General features: G+C 45.4%; 1 protein-coding gene across 2 annotated transcripts in view; it reads left to right on the forward strand.

Moving 5' to 3' along the window:
- Positions 1–26,387, forward strand: part of PNOC (prepronociceptin) — a 145,151-nt gene that overhangs the window by 63,080 nt on the left and 55,684 nt on the right. For both annotated transcript variants that reach the window (XM_068279019.1, XM_068279021.1), the window contains exon 2: positions 1,914–2,053. In XM_068279019.1, the coding sequence (XP_068135120.1) occupies positions 1,931–2,053 (123 nt within the window). In that variant the 5' untranslated portion in view covers positions 1,914–1,930. The remainder of the gene's footprint in view (positions 1–1,913; positions 2,054–26,387) is intronic.

Below are 26,387 nucleotides of genomic sequence, written 5' to 3' on the forward strand. Positions count from 1 at the left end.
AAATTAGTGAAAGCAAACATGCAGAGGTAAAATTCATTGTCTTGCGTCTACAAACAGGCCATCAAGAGGAATGGAAGTAGGTAACGAGGAGCTGAAGAGTCATACTTAATGATGATTGCCTGAACTGTTGTCACATCAAGGACTTCATCTGAAAACGCTCTCCTCCAGGCAAATGTGAAATTCCTCCATTATAATGGCCAATGTTTACCGCTCCCTCTTTGCGCCCAGCGAGGTTTTGGTGTTATTAGAGACCCTTCTTGTCTGTCTGATGATTGAGACCACATCTTATGATTCTGTAATCACTCATCAGTTCTGAATTCTGCTCCCAACATCAGTTAAAGTGTACCTGTAGACGAATATGCTGTTAACCACTTCCTGACTGCCCATAGGTGGGGGAAAGAAGCCGTGTACGTTCCTGTGGCACCCATGGGTGTATCCTGATTGCCTTCCCTGCAAAATGGATTGTTTTAAAGCTTGCAGGAAGTAGTTAAAGGAGGACTGCCGCAAACAAATTGTAAAATTGAAAAATACCATATATACTCGCGTATAAGCCGACCCGCGTATAAGCCAAGGTACCCACTTTTCCCTTCAGAAACCAGGAAAAAGTAATTGACTCCTATATAAGCCCCTTCACCAGTATAGCCCCCTCTACAGTGTTCAGATGTGCCCCCCGTACATGTCAGGCCACCTCCCCATAGCCAGATGTACCCCAAGGATCATACAGCTGTGTCTTAAGATGCCATTAGATGGCGTCATAGATATGAGACACAGCGATTGCCACACAGGAAGAATCCCCGATCATTTCACCGCTGACACGTTGCTGGCACACTCCGCTCCACAAGCCAGGGGACACAGGTAGTGTTGAGCAGCGCACTCTGCACACCATGTTGCAGGGGATGGGGGGCAGGGACAGAGCAGGGAGCCAGCTGGCTGGAGCAGAATCACTAGTGCAAGATCCTTATGCTCCTCTGCCAGTAACAATACCTGCTCCACTATCCGTTCTGTTCCACTGACTCGCATATAAGCCAAGGGGGCGACTATTTAGCACATTTTTGTGCTGAAAAATTAAGCTTATACACGAGTATGTAAGGTGCATACATATAAAATACATATTTCTCCCTGAGTAGAATGCACTGGCCAGTCTCTCACACTATTTTGGCAGTTGAACTGAGCACTGCAGTTCAGTAAGTGCTTCTAGCCGTTGTCTCCCAGCAAAGTGTTTTATGGCTGTAATTCTTTATCAGTGAGGGTTACGCTGTTGTCCAACTTAGTCCTGGCTGGAGAGAAGCTGTCACTTGCATACCTTAATGTTAACTCTTTCAAACGGCACTGTACAACGCATTTCTATCTCATCGTGTCACATGTCACCTCGAGTATCCTTTAATTGATTAGAAGCTTCAATAGAGTTATCTCGTTTGAGATAAGTGCGCTGCTTTTGACCTCAGTCGGTAGAACTCGTTGTGCTGTAAATTCTTGGAATACTTTGATCTCTCTCTAGCTACGAGAAAATATAGAAACTGAAAGCAGAAGTCCTCTGGTTTTCCTCACGCTGCCCCCTAGTGACAAGTGGTCATAAATACACATTACAGCAGTGCTAATTAGAAGAAGGGAAACATAACAAATAAGAAATAAAATGTGCTAAAATAAATTGGCCTGGAGCACATGCAAGCCACCAAATAAATGGGCTGCTAAAGCCTTATATTGATTGATTCAGATTGAGGGCAGTTTTAATTTACATAGCTTTGATAGCATCAGAACTGAGCTTTCCATATCCATAATAAAAAGAGTTACATTGGTATCAACTGCAGAACAAATCAAGAACTGAGACAAAAGGAGCTGTAGACGCAGTACACACACAGTGACATCTGATATTCCTGAGCCATGATTACTCACCCAGGTGTCTTCTCTTGCAGCTCGCGGTCTCAGCACAATGAAGGCTCTTCTGTGGAGTATAGGCTTGCTGTGCTTACTATCACACATACTCTGCGACTGCCAGAATGACTGTGTCACCTGCAACAAGCACTTGTATCAGCAGGACAACTTCAACACCCTGGTGAGTCCCTTTATCATACCTACAGCAATGGGTTTCAGCATGATAATACCTGAATCGGTTAAAGCAGACCTAAACTCTTGCACAGGACAGAAGGAAAACAGAGAGAAATACACACTGTATGTATTTGGAGAGTTTAACCTGTCTAATTCCCCCTCATCTGTGACTAATCAAAACTTTAATTTGATCTCTCAGCTGCGTCAGCTCAGGAATCCCTGCTGCCTCGGCAGAGCAGCTAATTTGAAAAACACAGGATTTTAACCCTATGTCTGTTTCCATGAAAGCAGGAAGAAGACACACTGAGGATTTATTGCAGGATTTGTATCAGATCTCAGATGTAACAAAGAAATGTTTTTCTTTAAAGGTTATTATGCTGTTGCTTAGTAGAGAGGAAGTTCTGAGTTGAGGTCCTCTTTAACTGTCAAAGTAATGCCTGTAGCTCAGGTCTGCATGTATACATTGCTTTGGTATGACAATGCTATGCATGCTAACAATGTTGTTTTGGCAAGAAACAATATGTTTTATAAGTAAATAGCTTCCATCATGGGTTTTGCCTAGGCAAAGTTTCAGAGACTTCTTAGGAGCGGGAGGGAGAGTGATGTCGCCTGTAACAAGCAATTTATGCATGCAGAGTCAGACACAGGCAGTGACATCATAACTACCAGGGAAGCCTGTGTCTGCTAAGGGAGGTCATGGCCACACTTCTCCTCTGATGTTTCCATGGTAGCTCCCATTCCAGAGTTAGTGCAGAGAAGCACTAGCATCAGTTTTATACTATACAGAAGTCCACAAAGTATGCTGGCAATAGATAAATCCAACAGGAGATATTGGCAGTGCTTCCAGATGCCGGCTGCACCCGAGTTGACCAGCTGCATTCAAAACAGATGCAGAAAATGGAGGACGTTAGCTTCCAAAAACAGTTTGCGAGCAGATTGTTCAGTTCTAGACTCCCGATGCAATCGTGCGCACCCGAGAGGGGAGATTAAGCTGTCATATGACAGCTGACATTTACCCTCAGTGATCAGGAGCCATCACGCTTGGCTTCTGATCACGTGATCACTATGATCGCCGGCATATCGTAGTGATCACCATTGGAGCTGCAATGGTAGGGGGGAAAGAAGAGGATCCACTCACCTTCCTTATGTTCCCCCGGCAATCGGTGCTTCCCTCCGCTCTGGCCGGCATCCCCGCTCGCTCTGACGTCATCAAGCCGCAACCCGGAACTTAGCGGCAGTACAAGCGGGGATGCCTGCGAGAGCAGAGGGGTCCACAACTGCTCTTCACTGGAGCCTGGGAGGTGAGTAAAGGCTGCTGCATACAGGGGGGGCACCTGGCCACACTGAGGACACCATGCCCACCTAAGCCCTAGCAGGGATCCGGCTGCCTGACCCCCAAACACGCCCCCCATGCAAAATCACCTGGTCTTTAAAGAGGAACTCCAGCCTAAACAAACATAATGTAATTGATATTGAAATACAATAACAGAGGCGCCAAGCAGAATAAAATTAGTTAAAATTGTTAAAAAGGGGGAAGTGGGTGGACTCACCTCCCTTATGAAAAAAAGGCCAATGGACAGGTTACTTACAGTCTTAAGTAACATTTATTAGTAGCTCCAAAAGTGCAACGTGTTTCACGGGTAACAGTCCCGCTTCTTCAGGCAAACGATTTTTGGAGGGTGCAAAATCAGGCCATGAACCAGATAGAGCACCATAATGTAATTGAGTTACATTAGTTATGTTAATTAAAATAGGTCATATAATCTCTTACCCACACTGTGTAAAAGAACAAGCAAATGTTTGATTTCATGATGGCAGCCATCTTTTTGGTTGAAAGGAGGTGACAGGGAGCATGAGACTGAGTTCCAACTGTCCTGTGTGCTTATCACCCCTTCCAGTTGCTAGGCAACGTGAATAACAACATAGGAAATTCCATCATGCTCTGCACAGCATCAGGGAAAAAAGCCTGGGCTTTTTATCTTTGATGGGTGGAGCTTAGCTAAAAATGCAGCTAAAAATGATGCTTTGGTAAAAAAAACAAAGTTCTGATGCTGTGAAACTGTTAAAAAAACACCAAGCCTTTTCAGTTCTGCTGAGTAGATTTTTAGTCCGGACACTTTAAGGGGGGTTAGGCAGCTGCGGAATTTGTGTAATTTACTTGAATCCCAGAATGCAAAGGAGCGAACGTATAGGATATTTTATGATTGGTTCAGCACTCCGGCACAATGGTGGGGCCTAATTACATCTCAGTTGTGCTTCCGTTAATGCCCACTCAGGGCTGATGAATTATGCCACTGTTGGTGGCAGTGCCAATCAGTATCTGAGTTTTGGAAAGTGTGTTTTGAACTAGCTTCTGAGGTCTTAGTAGTGCAGATCCCTCCTGACCCATGGATGGCCCTTTTTCATAAACTCCTGCCATCTTTGAGCAAACCGCAAAATAGATTGGTGGGCCTAATCTGTAATGCTACTAAAACTCTAAAAAAAACTAAAACGATGGCAAACACTAATTGCAAAACTGTGGCGCTCTGCTCCCCCCTGTAGGGTGGAGTTGTTCCAAAAAGTTCATGCAATCTACACAATCTAGAAAATCACCTCTTACCCCAGGGAAACCTGGCTACGCTCCATCTACTCCAATTTATGAAATTTTGAACTGCGTTATAATTGTTCTGACCCGGGAGGCAGGAATATTGCTTATTGTCACTATGCTACCTGTTTTATTACATTGTGACATATAGTTACTCCTATGAACATAGTGACCTATTTTGTCATAGTACTTTATTTACTGTATATTTTGTCAAATGATCTGCACTTATTATGCAATATTGATTATTGACTGATTTTTTTTTGTTTGTAAAACATTTTTTAAATAAAAAGAAAGTTGAAAAAGAAGCCCAGAAATTAAAACTGGCACAGATTGACGAATACATTAGGAAGACGTCTGGTGAGGGATTCTGTAGTGATCATCATCAGGTCACTATTCATGGGGGGGGTGTATTTAAAGAGACACTGAAACGAAAAAAAAAAAATGATGATATTATGATTTGTATGTGTATATAAAACATTAAGATCAGATACATCAGTGTAATTGTTTCCAGTACAGGAAGAGTTGAGAAACTCCAGTTGTTATCTCTATGCAAACAAGCCATTAAGCTCTCCGACTAAGTTAAGGGGCCCATACACTCAGCCGATTTTCTGGCCGACCGATCGATCCCGATCGATCGATTAATCGTTTGCAAATCGGTTGGCCAATCGACCGATCGATGGCCGATTTCGATGGATTTCCATCGAGCTGGCAGGATGGAAAATTTAGGTCGATCTGATGAGATTGCTTATCAGTTTGCATTGGCCTTAATGGAAATCTGATGGCAAAAAATGCCATCAGATAGAATTCCAATAGATTTCAAACTGAAATCTATTGGAATTCTATCCTGGTAAAAAATGTTCTAAAAACGCATCAGATAGATCATCAGATGCATTTCTTATCTATCTGCTGCCAATCTGACGAGTGTATGGGCACCTTTAGTCGTGGAGAGGGCTGTTATCTGACTTTTATTATCTCAACTGTTCCTGGACTATTTACTTTTCCTCTGCTAGAGGAGAGGTCATTACTTCACAGACTGCTCTGAAAGACTCATTTTGAATGCTGAGTGTTGTGTAATCTGCACATATTATAGAATGATGCAATGTTAGAAAAAACACTATATACCTGAAAATAAAAGTATGAGAATATTTTCTTTGCTGCTAATCTTCTAGTAATTATTCATAGTACACAACCAATTCACTTTATCATATATTTTTTTTCGCTTCAGTGTCTCTTTAAAGAGTAACTGTCAGGCTGCAGAAGCTAATTTAAACCTCTATTCTCCTGTGTTAAACAGTTTAGAAGGAAGCCCAAAAGCAATTAGTGAAGATAAAAATCTTAGTTACCTTTGATGTGTGCTTATCTTAAAGAGAATCTGTATTGTTAAAATCGCACAAAAGTAAACATACCAGTGCGTTAGGGGACATCTCCTATTACCCTTTGTCACAATTTCGCCGCTCCCCGCCGCATTAAAAGTGGTTAAAAACAGTTTTAAAAAGTTTGTTTATAAACAAACAAAATGGCCACCAAAACAGGAAGTAGGTTGATGTACAGTATGTCCACTCATAGAAAATACATTCATACACAAGCAGGCTGTATACACCCTTCCTTTTGAATCTCAAGAGATCATTTGTGTGTTTCTTTCCCCCTGCATCTCTCATGCACTGAGGTTTCAGGCTGCTCGTTTCTTCCTGCAAACAGCTTTGCCGGTGTCTGTAATTCTTCAGTATGTGAAAGCCCAGCCAGCTCAGAGGACGATTTATCCAGCTTGTAAAAGAGAAGAGAGAAGAAAGAAGCTGCTCTAATCCTAAATAATACATAGGCAGTGTGCATAGAGGGGCCTGGAAGGGGAGTTCATAGCAGAACCACAACACTGAAGAACTTGGCAGCCTTCCAGACACAGGCTGACAAGTCTGACAAGAGAGAGATAAGTTGATTTATTACAGAGATGGTGATAGTAGAACGTGCTGCAGTAAGCCAGAACACATTAGAATAGCTTTTGGAACTTGTAGGATGATAAAAAACAGGATGCAATTTTTGTTACGGAGTCTCTTTAAAGGCTGTTATAGACCCATAAAGACGCAAGCCGCATTCTAAACTGCAAAGCATTCTGGGGCCCTCCCCTCGGCTGCTAATGAGACGTTACAGCAGCTTGTGTAATCAGTCCAGAGCGTAGCACTGATAAATCTCGGGCAGAGTACACTGCAGGAGTCAGCTATTGTTCCTAGCCACATGGCTCATTAATATTCACTGCACACTGTGTTATTTAGTACAAGCTTATCTGTGATCAGGAAGCAGGCAGGACATGACGACACATTTGACAGAAAAACATGGAGCCTGCCATGAGCTGTCAGGAGCATCTATCTCTGCATATACTATATACAAATTCTGTGAAATCCAAACGTGGACAGTGAAATGCATATGTAATGTAAGTACAGCCAATCTTTAGCTACTGATATATGTGTTTATTTTCTCTGAGACCTTATACCTAACAGCTCCTCTTTAAGCCTACTTTTGAGAGTTTGGTACAGAACTACAGAACTCTAGCAGCTGGTAAGAATGTTCCCTGCACACCACAGCTTTGAAGTGCTTTGAATATTCCCAGATTCCCAGACTACATTCCAAGTATCGTTTCCAAGTCGAGCTTTAACAGCATTAGTTACTTATAGCAAGCATCTTGAATTACATGAACTCATGTGTTGTCTGTAAGCTGCTAATCCAGAATGGATTCTGACTGATCTAACTGTATGAGGTGGGGGAGGCAGGGCCGGGCCGAGGCATAGGCTGGAGAGGCTCCAGCCTCAGGGCGCAGTGTAGGAGGGGGCGCAGAATTCATTCAGCTGTCATTCCTAATTGTGTTTGAAGCAGAAATAAATAAGAAAAGGGGATACATGGCAGTGACTGCAAGCCAGATAACTAGATATTAAGGTGTTGGGGAGGTTGTGAGCCCTGTGGCACCTCTTAGTCTAATAGTAATCAGTGTGTGATGGCTGAGGTGGCAGGGATGGAGGGGCGCACTTTGGTGTCTCAGCCTGCTGCCTTGGGTGCTGGAGGACCTTGTCCCGGCTCTGGGGGGAGGACTTGGGATACGCATTTGGCAAAGATCAAGCAAGTCATTGTAGATCAATATTATGAACTGGGAAAGATCTAACTCAATGTTCCTGCTGACACTGAGGGGAATGATGTACCATGCTGATATACCAAAGTAATGGGTGATATTGCTCATTTATGGGCTCTGGGATTGGGTGCATAGTTTCTGTTGGTTGATATATGGGTGGGCATTGCGCGATGTACAGCTCCTGTCTGTGGGCCCTGATTGGTGCCTAGCTGCTGTTAATAGACCTATGGATGTGCAGCTCCTGTCTGTGGGCCCTGATTGGTGCCTAGCTGCTGTTAATAGACCTATGGATGTACAGCTCCTGTCTGTGGGCCCTGATTGGTGCCTAGCTGCTGTTAATAGACCTATGGATGTGCAGCTCCTGTCTGTGGGCCCTGATTGGTGCCTAGCTGCTGTTAATAGACCTATGGATGTGCAGCTCCTGTCTGTGGGCCCTGATTGGTGCCTAGCTGCTGTTAATGGACCTATGGATGTGCAGCTCCTGTCTGTGGGCCCTGATTGGTGCCTAGCTGCTGTTAATGGACCTATGGATGTGCAGCTCCTGTCTGTGGGCCCTGATTGGTGCCTAGCTGCTGTTAATGGACCTATGGATGTACAGCTCCTGTCTGTGGGCCCTGATTGGTACCTAGCTGCTGTTAATGGACCTATGGATGTGCAGCTTCTCGAAGCGAGTGCTGATAGGTTCATAGCAGCTGTTAATGGACCTATGGGTTTGCAGCTCCTGTCCATGGGTTCTGATGGTGCATAGTTGCTGTTAATGGACATATGGATATGCAGCTTCTGACTATGGGCCCTGATTGGTGCCTAACTGCTGTTAAAGGACCTATGGATGTGCAGCTTCTCTCTGTGGACACTGATTGGTGCATAACTGCTGTTAATGGACATATGGATATGCAGCTTCTGTCTGTGGGCCCTGATTGGTGCATAGCTGCTGTTAATGGACCTATGGGTGTGCAGCTTCTCTCTGTGGACACTGATTGGTGCATAACTGCTGTTAATGGACATATGGGTGTGCAGCTCTTGTCTGTGGGCCCTGATTGGTGCATAGCTGCTGCTGTTAATGGACCTATGGGTGTGCAGCTTCTCTCTGTGGACACTGATTGGTGCATAGCTGCTGGTAATGGACCAATGGGTGTGCAGCTCCTATCTGTGGGTGTTGGCTGGTGCCTAGCTACTGTTAATGGACCTGTTGGTGTGCACTGAATTCTTCTGAAAACCAATAATGATATAGGACAAGTAGGGTTTCAATGATAAAACGATGTATTTTGCATATGAATTGTTTGTGGTACGTGTAACTAGTGTTGCGCTGGAAGTGGGGGAGGGGGGGTGGCAGAGGTGTGGCTAGGGGTGTGCTGGGGGGGCAGGGGTGTATCTCAGAAAGTTCCGCGATCTGAGGATTGAGGAAGGCTGTCAGTGCCACACTGCATACAGCCTCTGATATCCACAGTCACTTTCTCAATGGATTAATTTCCAGTGTGGCCAGACAAAAGCCATTACACATAAGGGAATGAGCATTCTAGCAGAGGGTTCCCGAGTAACAGGAAGTGACAGAGGACACCACTGCAGGCTGTACACCGAGTGCCTCAGCCATGTCACTCCATACAAAGTGAGAGAACAGCTCTGAAATGCCGTTATTTGACAGCGACAGCAACAAGACAGAGCAATCCCAAATGTAATTTAATGATGAGCTAATTAACGGCAGATTAGAATCATAAGCTGATTAACCAGACAGCCTAAGCAGACAGGCTGAAAGCTCCTATTTCCTGGTGGCGGGCCAGACACGGTCGCACGGCAGGGGGAAGCCAGACTATTGGCTTGCATGTGCTTGAATAGATATGTGGCGGCTGCTTCTGCCTGGTGATTATAAGTGCAAGCTGTGGGGCTGCCGTCAGTATCCTAGCCTCCATGCAGGGGCGCCTTTACCTACTGACCACCCAGGCAGCGGCTTGGAGCGGCTTTGATGGGGAAGGCGCAATAAATTACTGTCAGTCCAAGGGGAAATAAAAATTCCTGTCCTGAAAGACCGTTGTAAGGGACTGGAGAGAAAAAGATTTCATTCTGTTTTAAAAAGGCAAATTACACCAAGCTTTGCTTTTTTAGTAGGAGGGCATTTGGTTCCTTTTATCCCCCTATACATTCCTAGTAGCTTGGGTCACCCTGAGCTGCTTGGTTACTCTGCTCTTTTCACAAATAGCCTTCTGCTAAGTCACTAAAGGATGATTCAGAGTTCAGAATTATAGATACTCCCTAAGAAGAAGGTGTCTGGCTTATAGCTGTTCTCTGCCCCTCCACAGAGGAGACAGCGACAGCGCCCTACCCCCAAATGTTACTGAGTCTGCAGAGGGAGTGAGACAAACAAACAAACAGTAAACTCTGCAGACAGCTGTGTGCTCTGCTAGAATGTCTGCATGTCTAGATGTCAAGAGGATAGCCATGACTAGCTATGGAGTGGTAGGATCATCTGATCCTCTCCCCTACACAGCCTGCACTTCTCCCTGAATTCAACAGGACAGTGTTTGAAGTGTGTAATGGACACAGTGGGGGTTGCAGGTTTTGTCTTTCATTGTGCGTGAGTGAATAGGAGGGCAGCATCTAAAGCTCAAACAATGATAATGGACATGTAAGCAATGTGTGTAATTACATCCATCACTACTTATAATTGAAGATGGCATAATAATGTATTTCCATTAATGCTGTCTGTTTGCCCTCTCTCTAATGCTATGTACCACCTCACGATTTTTCCAACGATTTTCCCGATGTTCATCAATTTTTTTTTTTGAGTGACAAGTAGTCATTTACACGATGTCGTGACAACCCTTAGCGTTGTGTGGTGAAAAGTGACCGTCACTGAGGATCAAGTAAAGTACTGAGGTCGCTTGACTTCTCGTTCGCGCTCGTCCTGTAATGTCACGTGACATCTCACATACCCGCTGGCAGGAAGATGAATCGCTGGATGCTTGTCATGAGAGACACCTCGCTGGATCCATCTTCCTGTGTTGTTGCAGTCACCGTGGTGAGTGTGGAGCTTAACTTTGCTTGCCCTCAACCTCTGCTCATGCTCCCTCTCCCACTGTCTCTCTGACCAAACAACTGCTACTTGGGGAACAATGTGCACAACTATGTACACTAGTCTGAGCACTCTTCAGGGGAGCCAGTAGCATTTGGAACTATTATTGTGTATTTAGGTAGCACTGACATCTTCAGCACGTTACAGAGTACATAGTCATGTCACTGACTGCTCACTGGAGCTTACAATTTCATCCCTACCATAGTCAAACTGTAATGTCCGACCATATTATTATCATGTATTTATATAGCACTGACATCTTCTGCAGTACTTTATATAGCACTGATATCTTCTGCAGTACTTTACAGAGTACATAGTCATGTCACTGACTGTCCCCAGAGGAGCTCACAATCTAATCCTACCATAGTCATAGTCTAATGTCCTAGTCCTACCATATTATTATTATGTATTTATATAGCACTGACATCTTCTGCAGCACTGTAGAGAGTACATAGTGATGTCACTGACTGTCCTCAGAGGAGCTCACAATCTAACCCTACCATAGTCATAGTCTAATGTCCTACCATATTATTATTATTTATTTATATAGCACTGACATCTCCTGAAGCACTTTACAGAGTACATAGTCATGTCACTGACTGTCCTCAGAGGAGCTCACAATCTAACCCTACCATAGTCATAGTATAATGTCCTACCATATTATTATTGTTTATTTATATAGCACTGACATCTCCTGAAGCACTTTACAGAGTACATAGTCATGTCACTGACTGTCCTCAGAGGAGCTCACAGTCTAATCCCTACCACAGTTATAGTCTAATATTTTCAATATAGGATTGTTTTGGGGTAAACCAGTTGACTTATTAGTATGTTTTTTAGGATGCAGGAAATGTCTGAAGTGTCTGAAGACAGAAACTCCATGCAGATTTTGCCCTGGCCAATGTTCAAGCCTAGGACTCAGCACTAAAATGCAGTAGTGGTACCCACTGAGCCTCTATTCTACTCATAGATATCTGCTCATCCATGTCATCAATTCTGACCCTCTACTACCCTTCCTCCCTCCATTCTACTTCTCTTCTCTTGTATCACTTACACTACAAACACACTGTGCTTATCTCCAGAATGGATTATGAATCAAACTATTAGCCCCAGTGCACACCAAAACCGCTAGCAGATCCTCAAAACGCTAGCGGTTTTGGAGCAGATTTCAGAGCGATTCTAGGCATGTTTAGAGACATTTTCTAAACATGCCGAGCGTTTTTGTGAAGCAGATTACAAATATTGTTACAGTAAAAGCTGTTACTGAACAGCTTCTGTAGCAAAAACGCCTGGAAAACCGCTCTGATCTAGCGTTTTTAAGAGCGGTTTGCATTTTTCCTATACTTTATATTGAGGCAGAATCGCTTCTGCAAACCGCAAATGTGCAGCAGGAGGCACGTTTGCGGTTTGCTAAAAACCTCAAACCGCTGGTGTGCTCCATCCCATGGAAATACATTAGCCAAGCGTTTTCACAGACAAATGCGGTTGGCGGATCGCTGCTAAAACCGCTCGGTGTGCACTGTGCCTTAAACCACCTTACCATATCAGCCCTTCAATGTCATGATATACCCACTCCAGTCCTACCCTAACAGGTGGTAACATATCTGCATATCTCATAATGTTTGTGAAAAATTATTTTGAAAGTAAGAATGTCTTGCTTGATAATCCAATCTTGCAATGTGACTGCCATTGGAACTTGTAGTGTGGATGCTGTATTTATTTGAGGTGCATACTGGCAGCATGTGCTGTATGGCATACAATGCTGATCATCCACAAGGCAAACTTAGGCAGCTGCCTAGGGTCTAGAGAGAGTTTAGGGGCCTGGTGGTTGCTAGTCCCCACCAAATCTAACTAAATAAGCCAGGTGACCATCAGTGGAGGGCAAAGTGTTATCTTGCCTAGGGCCCCATTTCATAGTTATCCCTCTCTGATGGCTTATATCATGTGTGAAGTGTTCTATAATGTATATGATTTTTGTTTTATTTTTTATGGGGGGGGGGGGGGGGGCGCCACAGGATTTCTTGCCTGGAGTGACAAGAAGGCTAGAGGCGCCCCTGCCTCCATGTATTATGTGTCACCGTGTATTGTGTGTCACCCAGAGCCGGGACAAGGTCCTCCAGCACCCAAGGCTAAGACACCAAAGTGCACCCCCCCCCCCATCCCTCCCACCCCAGCCGTCAAACACTGATTACTATTAGACTAAGAGGCGCCCCAGGGCCCCCAACACCTTAATCTCTAGTTATCTGGCTTGCAGTCACTGCCATGTATTCCCTTTTCTTATTTCTCTCTGCTTCAAATACAATATAGGAATGATAGCTGATTGAGTTGTGCACCCCCCACCTATACTGCGCCCTGAGGCTGGAGCCTCTCTCGCCTCTGCCTCGGCTTGGCCTTGGTGTCACCCCCTCATGGCTTGGCTGCTAAGGCTCATATGACAAGTTTCTGCCGTGATATCCTCCTATAACAAGTGTGAGCACTGTGTCCTCTCCCACCATAACATTATGACCAGTGGCGTAGCTAAGGAGCTATGGGCCCCGGTGCAAGTTTTACATGGGGCCCTCCAAACACTCTATACATAACAATTGATACGGCGCTCCAAAACCTGCCAAGGACAACCAAAGTGTCAGAGGTGCAAGAAGAGAATGGGGAGACGGAGAGCCTGCGGCACCATGATTAATAGGACGTTGGGTCTAGCACCCGATATTTATTGAGCGCCCAAATTAGCTCTCAATACTGCTATTTCTATAGGCACCTATGGCGGAGCCTGTAAAATTATTTATTTATTTTTGCGGCAGGGGTTGGTGATTGGTGTTGGTGGGCAGTTAAGGTTAGGCGGGGGGGGGGGGGTTAGAGATAGGAATTAGGTAAGGTGTTTGTGTGTGGTGAGGGGGCAGTTAGGGTCAGGCTTCAAGTAGAGTGTTTGTGCAGGGGGAAGGGGCAGTTAGGGTTAGGCATTAGGTAGGGTGCTTGTGTGTGTGTGGGAGCAGTTAGAGTCAGACATCAAATAGATGTCAAGGGAAAGGGACGGTTAGGGTTAGGCATCCAGTAGAGTGTTTGTGCGGGGTGAGGGGGAAGTTAAGGTCAGGCGTCAAATAGAAGGTGTATGCGGGGGGGGGGGGGGGGGGGAGGGGGCAGTTAGGGTCAGGCGTCAAGTAGAGTGTTTGTGCTGGGGGGGAGGCAGTTAGGGTCAGGCATTAGGTGGGGTGTTTGTGTGGGGTGCAGCTAGGGCCAGGGGTTGAGTAGAGTGTTTGTGCGGGGGGAGGGAGCAGTTCGGGTCCGGCGTCAAGTAGAATTTGTATGCGGGGGGGGGGGGGAGGGGGCAGTTAGGATCAGGCATCAAGTAGAGTGTTTGTGCAGGGGGGGGGGGAGGGGGGCGTTAGGGTTAGGCATTAGGTAGGGTGCTTGTGTGTGTGTGGGGGGGAGCAGTTAGGGTCAGGCATCAAGTGGAGTGTTTGTGCTGGGGGGAGGGGGAAGTTAGGATTAGGCATCAGGGAGGGGGAGGGTTCTGTGTGAGAGTAGGGTTAGGTTTAGCTATAGTAAAATATCGGTATTTAATGTGTGGTGCCCAGCCAAAATTGTGATTCTGAAAGGGAAAAAGGTGCTAGGAGGTGTTGGGTGTAAAGGTTTTACAGGGGCGACCGACCTCTTTTTGCTGGGGGGCCCAACGGGTTCTTGTTATGCCGCTGCTCTCCACATGACTTCACTCCTGTGCTGCTCCGCCTGCCTTTCTCCCAACCCCCACTATGAGGGATCGAACTAAAGGACCACTCCAGCGAAAAAAAAGTAAGCAGTTAAAATCTGACAGAACCGGCAGGTTTCGGACTAGTCCAACTCCTCATGGGGGATTCTCAGGGTTTTCTTTGTTTTCAAAAGTACTTCCTGAACATCAGTTGCAAAGTCTAAATGACAAAATAGTGTGCAAGCCCGTAGGGAGGCTGGCTGGTATCTTTCTAGTTTAGCAGTTAAACTGCCATTCAGGAAATGCTTTTGAAAGCAAAGAGAATCCCCCATGAGGAGATGGACTAGTCCTAAACCTGTCGGGTCTGTCAGATTTTAACTGGTAACTTTTTTTTGCTGGAGTGGTCCTTCCTTAAAGTAGTTAAAGGAAGTTACCAAAGGGAGTAAAGCGGAGTATGGATATATTATTGTTATTCAGATGTCTTCCCCTGTGTTGTGTGAGATGATCAATCAATACTAGAGTGGAGCTTGCCTGGCTCACTCTGCCGCCACCCTAGCAATATGGAGTACGTGCTGTGTGTGTACTCTCCTCATCTGCCTGTGACTGGACTGACTCTGCACCAACTGCTGCTTTAAGCAAACGTTGTGTAAATGTAATCAGCAGTAATCATGCGTTTTTTTTGTTTCCTTTTCTACAAATCCTCCTTTATAGTTGTCATATGTGACAGGAAATGAGGAGTCAGGAGAGGACTGGCTCACTGAAACGAACTCTCGTTTTTTGGGTCGCTTTTAATTAACATCCTGTTTTTAATGACCTGCGCTGTACAGAGGCAGGGAACCAGGGTGACCTCATCATCAGCAGGCAGTGACATCATTCTGAAGTGGCAAAAAGTAAGTTGGTTTCATTTTAGGAAGAATTTCATTCAGTGAGTAGAGATGTCGCGAACCTCCGATTTTAGGTTCGCGAACCTCCGCGAAAGGTTCGGTTCGCGAAAAAGTTCGCGAACCGCAATAGACTTCAATGGGGAGGCGAACTTTGAAAATTTTAAAAAATTCTACCAGCTACAAAAATGATAGAAAACATGTTTCAAGAGCTCTAATACCTGGAGGCACACCTGATTGAGTGAAATACACATCACTGCTGGACAGAGCAGGGACAAGGTCCTCCAGCACCCAAGGCTGAGACACCAAAGTGCGCCCCTCCATCCCTCCCATCCCAGCTGTCACACACTGATTGCTGTTAGACTAAGAGGTGCCACAGGGCCCACAACCTCCCCAACACCTTAATATCTAGTTATCTGGCTTGCAGTCACTGCTATGTATCCCCTTTTCTTATTTCTTTCTGCTTCATACACAATTAGGAATGACAGCTGAATGAATTCTGCGCCCCCTCCTACACTACGCCCTGACGCTGGAGCCTCTCCAGCCTATGCCTCGGCCCGGCCCTGCTGCTGGAGGACCCTCCCTCCTCCAAGCAAGGTCCTTATACCATTTGACTCAGTTGTCTGCCTACACTAATTAGTTAAGGGACAGCTGCTACAGAGATTTTAATTAGCCTCTTGTGGGTCCCTCCTCCCTCCTACCCTTCTACCTATTCCCTCCTCCCTCCTACCGGAGGGAGGAGAGTCTCATCTGCCAGGGAATTATCCTATTTCAAAAACCAGTATACATCATACCATGGCTGGGAATCGAACCCAGATCTCACTGTGTGGTGGGCAAGCACACTAATCACGGTACCACTACAGTAGTAACTGAAGCTGGCCTAAAATTTACCATTTATGCTCAATGCAATAGAAACATTAGGTTGCTTAAAGGGAGCCTTAACTGATATGGATGTTTCCTGTAAACAATACCAGTTGCCTGGCAGTCCAGCTGATCTTTGTGACTGCAATAGTGGCTAAATCACACCCCGAAACAAGAATGCAGCTAATCCAGTCTGACTTCAGTCAGAGCACCTGATCTGCATGCTTGTTCAGGGGCTGTGGCTAAAAGTATTAGAGACACAGGATTAGCGGGCAATTCAGGCAACTGGTATTTTTTTAAAAGGAAAAATCCATATCCTTCTCCGTTTAGGTTCCCATTAAGGATTTGTAGCGTAAAAGCCAACTCACATTGGCTGGGATTTGAACCTGGGTCTCACTGTGTGGTGGGCAAGCACACTAACCACTGTACCACAACAGTAGTAACTGAAGCTGGCCTAGAATTTCGAATCTCAGCTCTGTCTGTTCAGTAAGCCAGCATCTATTCAGTAGGAGACCTTAGGCAAGTCTTCCTAACACTGCTACTGCCTATAGAGCATGCCCTAGTTGCTGCAGCTCTGGTGCTTTGAGTCCGTCAGGAGAAAAGTGTGATATAAATGTTATTTGTCTTGTCTACTTTTTCTCTTGTATTGAGCATAAATGGTAAATTTTAGGCCAGCTTCAGTTACTACTGTAGTGGTACAGTGGTTAGTGTGCTTGCCCACCACACAGTGAGACCCAGGTTCAAATCCCAGCCAATGTGAGTTGGCTTTTACGCTACAAATCCTTAAAGTGAACCTCCGGACTAAAAATCGACTCAGCAGCATTGAAAAGGCTTTGTATTTCTTTAACAGTTTCACAGCATCAGAACTTTGTTTCTTTTATACAAGCCTCATTTTTAGCTGCACAGAAGAAAACTGCCCGGGCTTTTTTCCCCTGGTGCTGTGCAAAGCATGATGGGATTTCCGATTTTGTTGTTCTCGTTCTGCTGTTTTGGCGCAATTATTTTTTTTTTACATTTTTAATTTGACATTTGAAGCCTAGGGTGCGCAGCTGGGAGGGGTGATCAGGACACAGGATAGTTGGAACTGTGTCTCCTGCTCCTTGTCACCTCTTTTCAACCAAAAAGATGGCTGCCCTCATGACAAAGATGGCAGCCCCCATGAATCACAAACATTTGCCTGTTCTTTTAAAACAGGGTGGGTAAGAGATTATATTACCTATCTATTCTAATTAACATACCTAATGTAACTTGATGACAGTATGTTTGTTTAGGCTGAAGTTCCCCTTTAAAGGGAACCTAAACGGAGAAGGATATGGATTTTTCCTTTTAAAATAATACCAGTTGCCTGAATTGCCTGCTGATCCTGTGTCTCTAATACTTTTAGCCACAGCCCCTGAACAACCATGCAGATCAGGTGCTCTGACTGAAGTCAGACTGGATTAGCTGCATGCTTGTTTCAGGGTGTGATTTAGCCACTATTGCAGTCAGGAAGATCAGCTGGACTGCCAGGCAACTGGTATTGTTTACAGGAAACATCCATATCACTCTCAGTTAAGGCTCCCTTTAAGCAACCTAATGTTTCTATTGCATTGAGCATAAATGGTAAATTTTAGGCCAGCTTCAGTTACTACTGTAGTGGTACCGTGGTTAGTGTGCTTGCCGACCACACAGCTGGGTTCGATTCCCAGCCATGGTATGATGTATACTGGTTTTTGAAATAGGATACTTCCCTGGCAGATGAGACAGGTAGAAGGGGAGGTGGGACCCACAAGAGGCTAATTAAAATCTCCCTAGCAGAGTGTGTAGCAGCTGTCCCATAACTAATTAGTGTAGGCAGACAACTGAGTCAAATGGTATAAGGACCTTGCTTGGAAGAGGGAGGGTGGGCGGGCTTACAGCAGTGAGACCAGTGCGTTTGGCAATAATGTGTCTGCTGACAGTGATATAGAGGGTCAAAGTTTTGCTTAATAGAGCATTATGGGGCGAATCGAACTTCCGCAAAAGTTCGCCTGAAGCAGGCGAACGCGAACCCCCAAAGTTCGCCTGGAACCGTTCGCGACATCTCTATCAGGGAGGTGTACAGAACTTAATTGTTGCCGTGGGAACACATTTGTTGAGAATACAGCGTGAGTTGATCGTAATCAACAAATTACGATTTCGCTAAATTTTATGTAAATTTTTGCAATTACGCTTATACGTATTTACAATTTGCAAATTCAATTGATTTCGTGTAGTCATTTGTAATTTTGCATAATTCCTCATAGCAAAGCCCCCATACAAGCTATTGACACCAACATTGCTACACATGTTAAGGAGAATCTGTATTGTTAAAATCGCACAAAAGTAAACATACCAGTGCGTTAGGGGACATCTCCTATTCCCCTCTGTCACAATTTCGCAACTCCACGCCGCATTAAAAGTAGTCAAAAACAGTTTTTAAAAGTTTGTTTATAAACAAACAAAATTGCCACCAAAACAGGAAGTAGGTTGATGTACAGTATGTCCACACATAGAAAATACATCCATACACAAGCAAGCTGTATACAGCCTTCCTTCTGAATCTCAAGAGATCATTTGTGTGTTTACCTCCTTCCCCCTGCAGCTCTCATCCACTGAAGAGTGACAGGCTGATTGTTTCTTCCTGCAAACAGCTCTGTGTCTGTAATTCCTCAGTATGTGACAGCCCAGCTCCTTTCCCAGCCAGCTCAGAGGACGATTTATCCAGCTTGTAAAAGGCAGCTCTCTTCTCTCACTGACAAGAGAGCAGAGAGGCTGCCTAATGTAAATAACACACACGGGAGTGTGGATAGAGGGGGCCTGGAGGGGGGGCATGCATAACAGATCAACAACACTGAAGAGTTGGCAGCCTTCCAGACACAGGGCGACAAATCCGACAGGGGAAAGATAAGTTTATTTATTACAGAGACGGTGATAGTAGAAAGTGCTGCAGTAAGCCAGAGCACATTAGAATAGGTTTAGGAACTTGTAGGATTGTAACAAAAATGTCATCCTTTTTTCTACTGAGTCTCTTTAAAGGTGGCCATACATGGTACAATTTTTGAAAGAGGGACAAATGAGGAGGAGAGAGGGACAGAGGGACAGGGCTCCCAAAGCGGGACTGTCCCTCCGAAAGAGGGACAATTGGGAGCTATGCTGTACATCAAGGAAAGGGGCTGCTGTTCATGGACATTATATATGGATGAGGGTCTGCATATGGAATGGGGGACACTGTTGCACATGGAAGGGGATCAAGAAGAAAGTTGGCCTAGGACGGCAAAAGTGTAAATCCGGCCTTGCTTCCCTTAGGTGGCTTTCCCTCGGCTCAGGTATACTTTAGCACCAAAACAACGTGGTTGGCGAGCCTAAATCCGTTCCCTCAGGTTATAGTGCCACAAGGCTCTGATAGCAGAGTGAACAAGAGGAAATGAGTTTAAGGTCGTGTAGAGGCAGAGGAGGTCAATGCCAAGGACATGTTTAATTGCCTGTTCCCCGTGAAATTAACCTGGTAGCACGCAGGGCAAACAGAGAACAACAAATATGAACCTGTTCTACATTTTCCTGCTTGCGGACTATTTAACTTTTTATTTACCCATTTCTACATGGCGGCTCTCATGAAATTTTCATTAAGGATTTCTGTTTGTTGTTCTGAATTCCGGAATGACAAGTTAAATGTCATCTCTCTGCATTGCCGGATGCTGACAGCCCTTCAGACTGGAGGCCGCTGGATCCATATCTCACGTTTTGTTATTTTAAACAGTTGATAATAACTGTATAGGCTATGCAAATACCACCTTTATTTAAAGACAACCCTCCAAGGAAGGGAAATGAGCAGAATTTCCGGGGCTGTATAATTTATGGCACGCTGTGCAGCTGATGTTTATTCTAGATGTTGGGAATTATAACTTGATAGAATTAACATACAAGAGTCTCTATCCTGGATACCATGAAACATTGAATGGCCGCTAGTTGGCTTAGGAACCGGCGATAGCTAAGATATTGGTTATGTTCATTACTGATATTTTACTTAAAGACTTACCCAATCCCAATTCTCACACCAACCTCCTCATGTCTAACACTATCCTCACCTTCTAGTGCCTAATACTAACCCCCCTCCTAGTGCCTAACACTAACCCCCCTCCTAGTGCCTAATACTAACCCCCCTCCTAGTGCCTACCACTAACCCCCCTCCTAGTGCCTAACACTAACCCCCCTACTGCCTAACACTAGTTCTCCCCCAGGTGCCTAACACTATCCCCACCTTCTAGTGCCTAACACTAACCCCCCCCCCCCCCCCCCTCCTAGTGCCCTAAGCACTCAAAACTCACTTCTTCAGGGAGGCCTACATCAACTCAACACTGCCCTAATCCTTTCTGCCAAGAACTTCTTGTTGCACCCCCTCCTTTTGTGTCACCAACCCCTCTCTCTAGATTGTAAGCCTTTGGCAGGGCCCTCTCCCCTTGTGTACCATACATGACTGTGTGCACTTTACCTAGAATTTGGAACTTGTATTTTTACCACTACCACTCCAGTGTATGATCTGGCATTGTACTACTATCATAGTAGTACAATGCCAGATCATACACTGGAGTACTATCTGCATTGTGTTGTGTATCTTATTGCTTATTACCTGTATTGTTGTATCTATTGTCTACTACCTGTATTGTGCTGTCACTCCTGTTATCATTGTCTGTAATCCTATTTATTGTACAACGCTGCGTAATATGTTGGCGCTATATATATCCAATAAATAATAATAACACTAACCCCCCCTACCAGTACCTAACACTAACCCCACTCCTACTGCCTAACTCTAGTTCTCCCTCCTAATGCCTAACACTACCCCCACCTTCTAGTGCCTAATACTACCCCCCCCCCCCCCCGCTACTGCCTAAACCAGGGGTCTCAAACTCAATTTACCTGGGGGCCACAGGAGGCAAAGTCAGGATGAGGCTGGGCCGCATAAGGGTAAAGTCAATCAGCAGCAACCCGCCTTCCCGTCCCTTGCATTGTTTTTTTTTTTTTTTTTTAAATTCACACTGAAGCGAACTATTTTGCCTATTTTACCTTATAGTTCGCTTCAGTGCTCCCATTACAAGTAATCCGCCGTGTCCCTGCCGCAAAATGAGGGCTGCAGAGCCCCCAAATCGCCCGGGGGGCAGTCCGCCGGCATTTCCTGGAAGGGGCAGAGCTTTCAGCTTCAGCTCTGCCCCTCCTGATGTCAATCGCGGCGCATCGCCGCCTCTCCCCGCCCCTCTCTGTGAAGGAAGAGTGAGAGGGGCGGGCAGAGGCGGCGATGCGCCGCGATTGATGTCAGGAGGGGCAGAGCTGAAGCTGAAAGCTCTGCCCCTTCCAGGAAATGCGATCGAATTGCCCCCAGGCGATTTGGGGGCTCTGCAGCCCTCGTTAAGCGGAGGGGATGCGGCGGATTACTTGGGAGCACTGAAGCGAACTATAAGGAAGCTTTTGCCGGCGTGGGCCACAAAACATTGTATCGAGGGCCGCAAATGGCCCGCGGGCCGTGAGTTTGAGACCCCTGGCCTAAACCTAGTTCTTTCTCCTAGTGCCTAACACTACCCCCCTTCCATGCCTAACACTTTCCCCACCTTCTAGTGCCTAACACTAACCCCTCTCCTACTGCCTAACACTAGTTCTCCCTCCTAGTGCCTAACACTAACCCTTCTCCCAATGCCTAACATTACCTCTGCCCGTTCTAGTGCCTAACACTAACCCCACCCCCAGGGTAACCACCATGACCCCTTCAAAACATAACAAGTGTGACCACCATGACCGCCTCTAACCAAAACAAGTGTGACCACCATGACCACATCCAACCACAAGTGTGGCCACCATGATTACCACCAACCATAACAAGTGAGGCCAAGCCAGAAGCCACCACAACGTGTGTTCTGTAGGAGAGAGGTTCCTATATTGGAGTAAGGACACTGTATTGGAGCCGGCAGGGGCTTCTTCTTCAGTAGTCATGCCTCTGCTCTCTCTTCAGAGTGTGTAGCAAGCATTAAAGTGGATAAAGTGGACCTGAACTCTTCTTGCCCAGGACAGAAGGAAAACAGAGAGAAATGTATCCTGTATGTATTTAGAGAGTTTAGCCTGTCTAATTCCCCCTCATCTGTGTCTAATCACAAGTTGTAATAATTTGATCTCTCAGCTGTGTCAGCTGATTGCCATGGAAGAGCAGCTAATTTGTAAACACAGGATTTTAACCCTGTGTCTGCTGCCATGAAAGCAGGAAGTAGACACACTGCAGATTTATTGCAGAATTTGTATCAGCTGTAACAAACAAATATTTTTCTTTAAAAGTTATTATGCTGTTGCTTATCTCTTAGAGCAGAGAGGAAGTTCTGAGTTCAGGTTCGCTTTAAGAAAAGTAGAGAACGGCTTTCATGGCTGCACTTCCTTTTATTTGGAAGAGCCGGTAAACGCAGCATGGCTGACAGGTTATGCAGGCAGATACAATATATGCTTTATCAGTTTATTGAAGCAGTTTCCGCCCGCTCCCATAGGACAATGCTTACACAGGAGGGAAATTGCAGTACACGCTGGAGCTGCTGATAAGGGCCACGCAGCTGACAGGCCGCGTCCTGCTGATGAGATCACTCAGATAGTATCTGATTTGCAGAAATGAGGTTTTATCCCTCCTCATTTGCAGCTCCATAAGACAGGAAGCAGCAGCTCGAGTGAGCGAGCACGCGATTGCTGCGAGCAGGTAAATCAATGTTAAATGAGGAAATTAGCAGCAGCTGCACACAGTGATAAAATGACCCTGCTAAATACATTGTGATTGATCAAGTGAGTTTCCATGATGCTGTCAGGAATTCTCTACACAGTTAAAAGGGAACTCTAGGCTAAAAAAAAAAACATACAGCCAAAAAGGGGAACGCCAAGTGCCAAAATCAGACTAAAGACCCCGAAGACGTGGTGACTGCAGGATTATGACCTCCCATAAGTAACAATAAGAACTATTACCCTATAACTTGGATTAAATTGCCCCATCAGCTGTTAACCATTTGACCATTACAGGTGGTGTTCCCTTTATGGACCAGAGCAATTTTCACATTTCAGCGCTCCTCCGATTCATCCGCCAATAACTTTATCACTACGTATCACACTGAAATTATCTATATCTTGTTTTTTATTCATCACTGATTAGCAAGGCCACTGGAGCTATATAACTAATCTGAACCTCACCAGAGGAGCTGGTGGGTTCTAATAGCAAAAGCACCTCACCAGTGGCTAGGGCCCACTGGTGAGTAGAGTAGTCAGACAGGCAAGGTTCGGCAACAGAGAGGTAAGTATCAGTACAGAATCATGAGGCAGAAGAATAACGAGTAATCAGGCAGAGGTTCAGCAACTAGTCAGATAGGCAGAAGTACAGAAACGTTAAGCAGATAGCAAGGTCAGAGGTTTAGCCAGAATCATACACAGGTAATCAATAACAATGTAACAATAATCCTAGTCTGGTGTGAAGTCCTTGGTTTCAACACCTGGAATTAGTCTAAAGGTCTGAGCGCTAATACAAAGTATTCACGACAGCAGACAGTGATTGAATGCAAATAGAAGGCTTATGAAGCAGAGGGAGACTCCCAGCCACTCCCATCTCAGAATCAGCCAATCCGAGCGGCGAGAGTCACCCGTGACGTCAGCCGACCGTAAGGTCAGCTGACACGCCTTCTGCCCGCATGAAGGTCCTGTCTGCGCGCGCGCCCGCGCGAGACAGAAACCCTATGAGCTGGAGATAACACCGTTCCCGGCGTACTAGACGCCGTGGGAACGGATGACACTTGCGAGCCAGGGAGAAAGGCGGCTGCAGACACCCCCTGCTTGCTGCCAAGTCAGTACTCGTTACACTTACCAACTCATTTGCTATAATGGAAAACCGTTATAGTTACATAGTTAGTTTGGTTGAAAGAAAGACATTCGTCCATCAAGTTCAACCAGAGTCAAGGAAAAAGACAAACAAAAAAAAATCACTGTGTAGCACCTGCCTATTCACTTACAAATTAAATTAAACTAAGTTCAAAAGGGGTCACACCAGCAGGCTAGGCTGCACCATCTACTCCTTGTTCCACCCAACCCAGGGGCGTAATTAGAGGGGAGCAGCCATTGTAACCACAGGAGGCCCCGAGTTGTAAGGGCGCCCCAACTATTACTTCACTCCCGTCGCGATAATATGGTTCATCCTTCAGATCAGTGGCTACACTTGTTATGGGTGTGAAGATGTTGATGGCCACACTTGTTTTATGACCCTTGTATGTTGGACTCCAAGGCTGTGAGGGTCACTAGGGGTTTTCTCCTGAATCTTCTGTGGCAGAAGAACTACATACCTCCTACCACCATGGACATGTGATTGATATACCAATGACTTTGGGCACCAGGTGAGGCCAACAGAATATTGGAGTTACTGATGTTCTACTATCGGCTTTGTAACAGTCCTTTCATCTGCATTGTTGGCACTCTTCCTAGCCACGATTCTTAAAGGATACCCGAAGTGACATGTGACATGATGAGATAGACATGTGTATGTACAGTGCCTAGCACACAAATAACTATGCTGTGTTCCTTTTTTTCTTTCTCTGCCCGAAAGAGTTAAATATCAGGTATGTAAGTGGCTGACTCTGTCCTGACTCAGACAGGAAGTGACTACAGTGTGACCCTCATTGATAAGAAATTCCAACTATTAAACACTTTCCTAGCAGAAAATGGCTTCTGAGAGCAAGAAAGAGGTAAAAAGGGGAATTTCTTATCAGTGAGAGTCATACTGTAGTCACTTCCTGTCTGAGTCAGGACTGAGTCAGCCACTTACATACCTGATGTTTGACTCTCTCAGGCCGAGAAAGAAAAAAAGGAACACAGCATAGTTATTTGTGTGCTAGGCACTGTACTAACACATGTCTATCTCATCATGTCACATGTCACTTCAGGTATCCTTTAATGACCTTCTGCTTCCTAGCACAACACTTAACCCTAATATTGCCCAATGTAAATTTATGGAAACATAAACATTCATACACTCCTGATGTCTAACCTACTCTGCCATCTTCCTAATGGTGCCCATACATGGTACAATTTCTCCCTTTTTTTCGATTAGATAACTTTTGTGGGATTATTCTGATCGAATATAAAGATTTTTCCAACATGTCCGATCGGATTTTTATTAAAAAAAAATAGGATAGGATAATCGATTATTTTTTCTTGAACGAAAAAAGATTCTCTTAAACTTTCATTTGACTTGTTTTGGTCGAATAAATGGGAAAATTGAAGGTTTATTATTGTAGGCCCCACCTTGCAAGGCAAAGAAAAGAAGTGTAGCCATCATGATCTTCACACCTTTAGCCACATAACACCTGATCTGGAGGGTGGACCTCTGTATAAGAAGAAGGGTTATTAGTTGGGGCTCCCCCAGCTTTGGGCCTTCCTACGGTAACAGGGAAGACCAAAGGTTACGACCCTGGACACTACTTAGCTTAATCATGGAGGGATCTAGCCCCACCTTCATTTGACATCACTATCCCTTTCCACTAACCCTATTGGTCCTTCGTCCCCCAGTCATGTTGTCTGAGCTATGTGAGCTTTTCCCACCAGCGCAGCCACATTTACTAGGGCAGGGGTGTCAAACTCATATACAAAGTGGGCCGAAAATGCACACTGGGACCTAGTCGCTGGCCAACCTCTACGTCTACAGGCCACCTTCCTCCCTTATAAAGTTCCCAGGTGTCTAATGGCCCCATCCAACCCCTATACAGTTCCCTGGTGTCTTGTGGTTCTCCCTCCCCTATACAGTTCCCTGGAGTCTACAGGCGCCACCCTCCCGCATACAGTTCCCTGTTGTCTAGTCAGTGGTCCTCACTTCCCTATACAGTTCCCTGGTGTTTAGTGCTTTCCCTTACCTCCCCCATATGGTTTCCATGGTGTTCTAGGACTTCACCTTCAATATAGCTTCCCTAGTGGTCTACAGTGGGCCAAACATAATGCAAAGTGGGGAAACCACTTGAGGGCCAAATTTAATGGCTCTGGGAGCCAGATTTGTCCCACGGGCCGGAGTTTGACATGTATGTTCTAGGGCAAAACCAATTGGTGATTCAGGCACTAGGCCTTCGCTGGTGGCAAGTAAACCCTTTATTGCAACAGACTGAGCC

This window comes from Hyperolius riggenbachi, chromosome 4, assembly GCF_040937935.1.
Source record: "Hyperolius riggenbachi isolate aHypRig1 chromosome 4, aHypRig1.pri, whole genome shotgun sequence".
NCBI lineage: Eukaryota > Metazoa > Chordata > Amphibia > Anura > Hyperoliidae > Hyperolius > Hyperolius riggenbachi.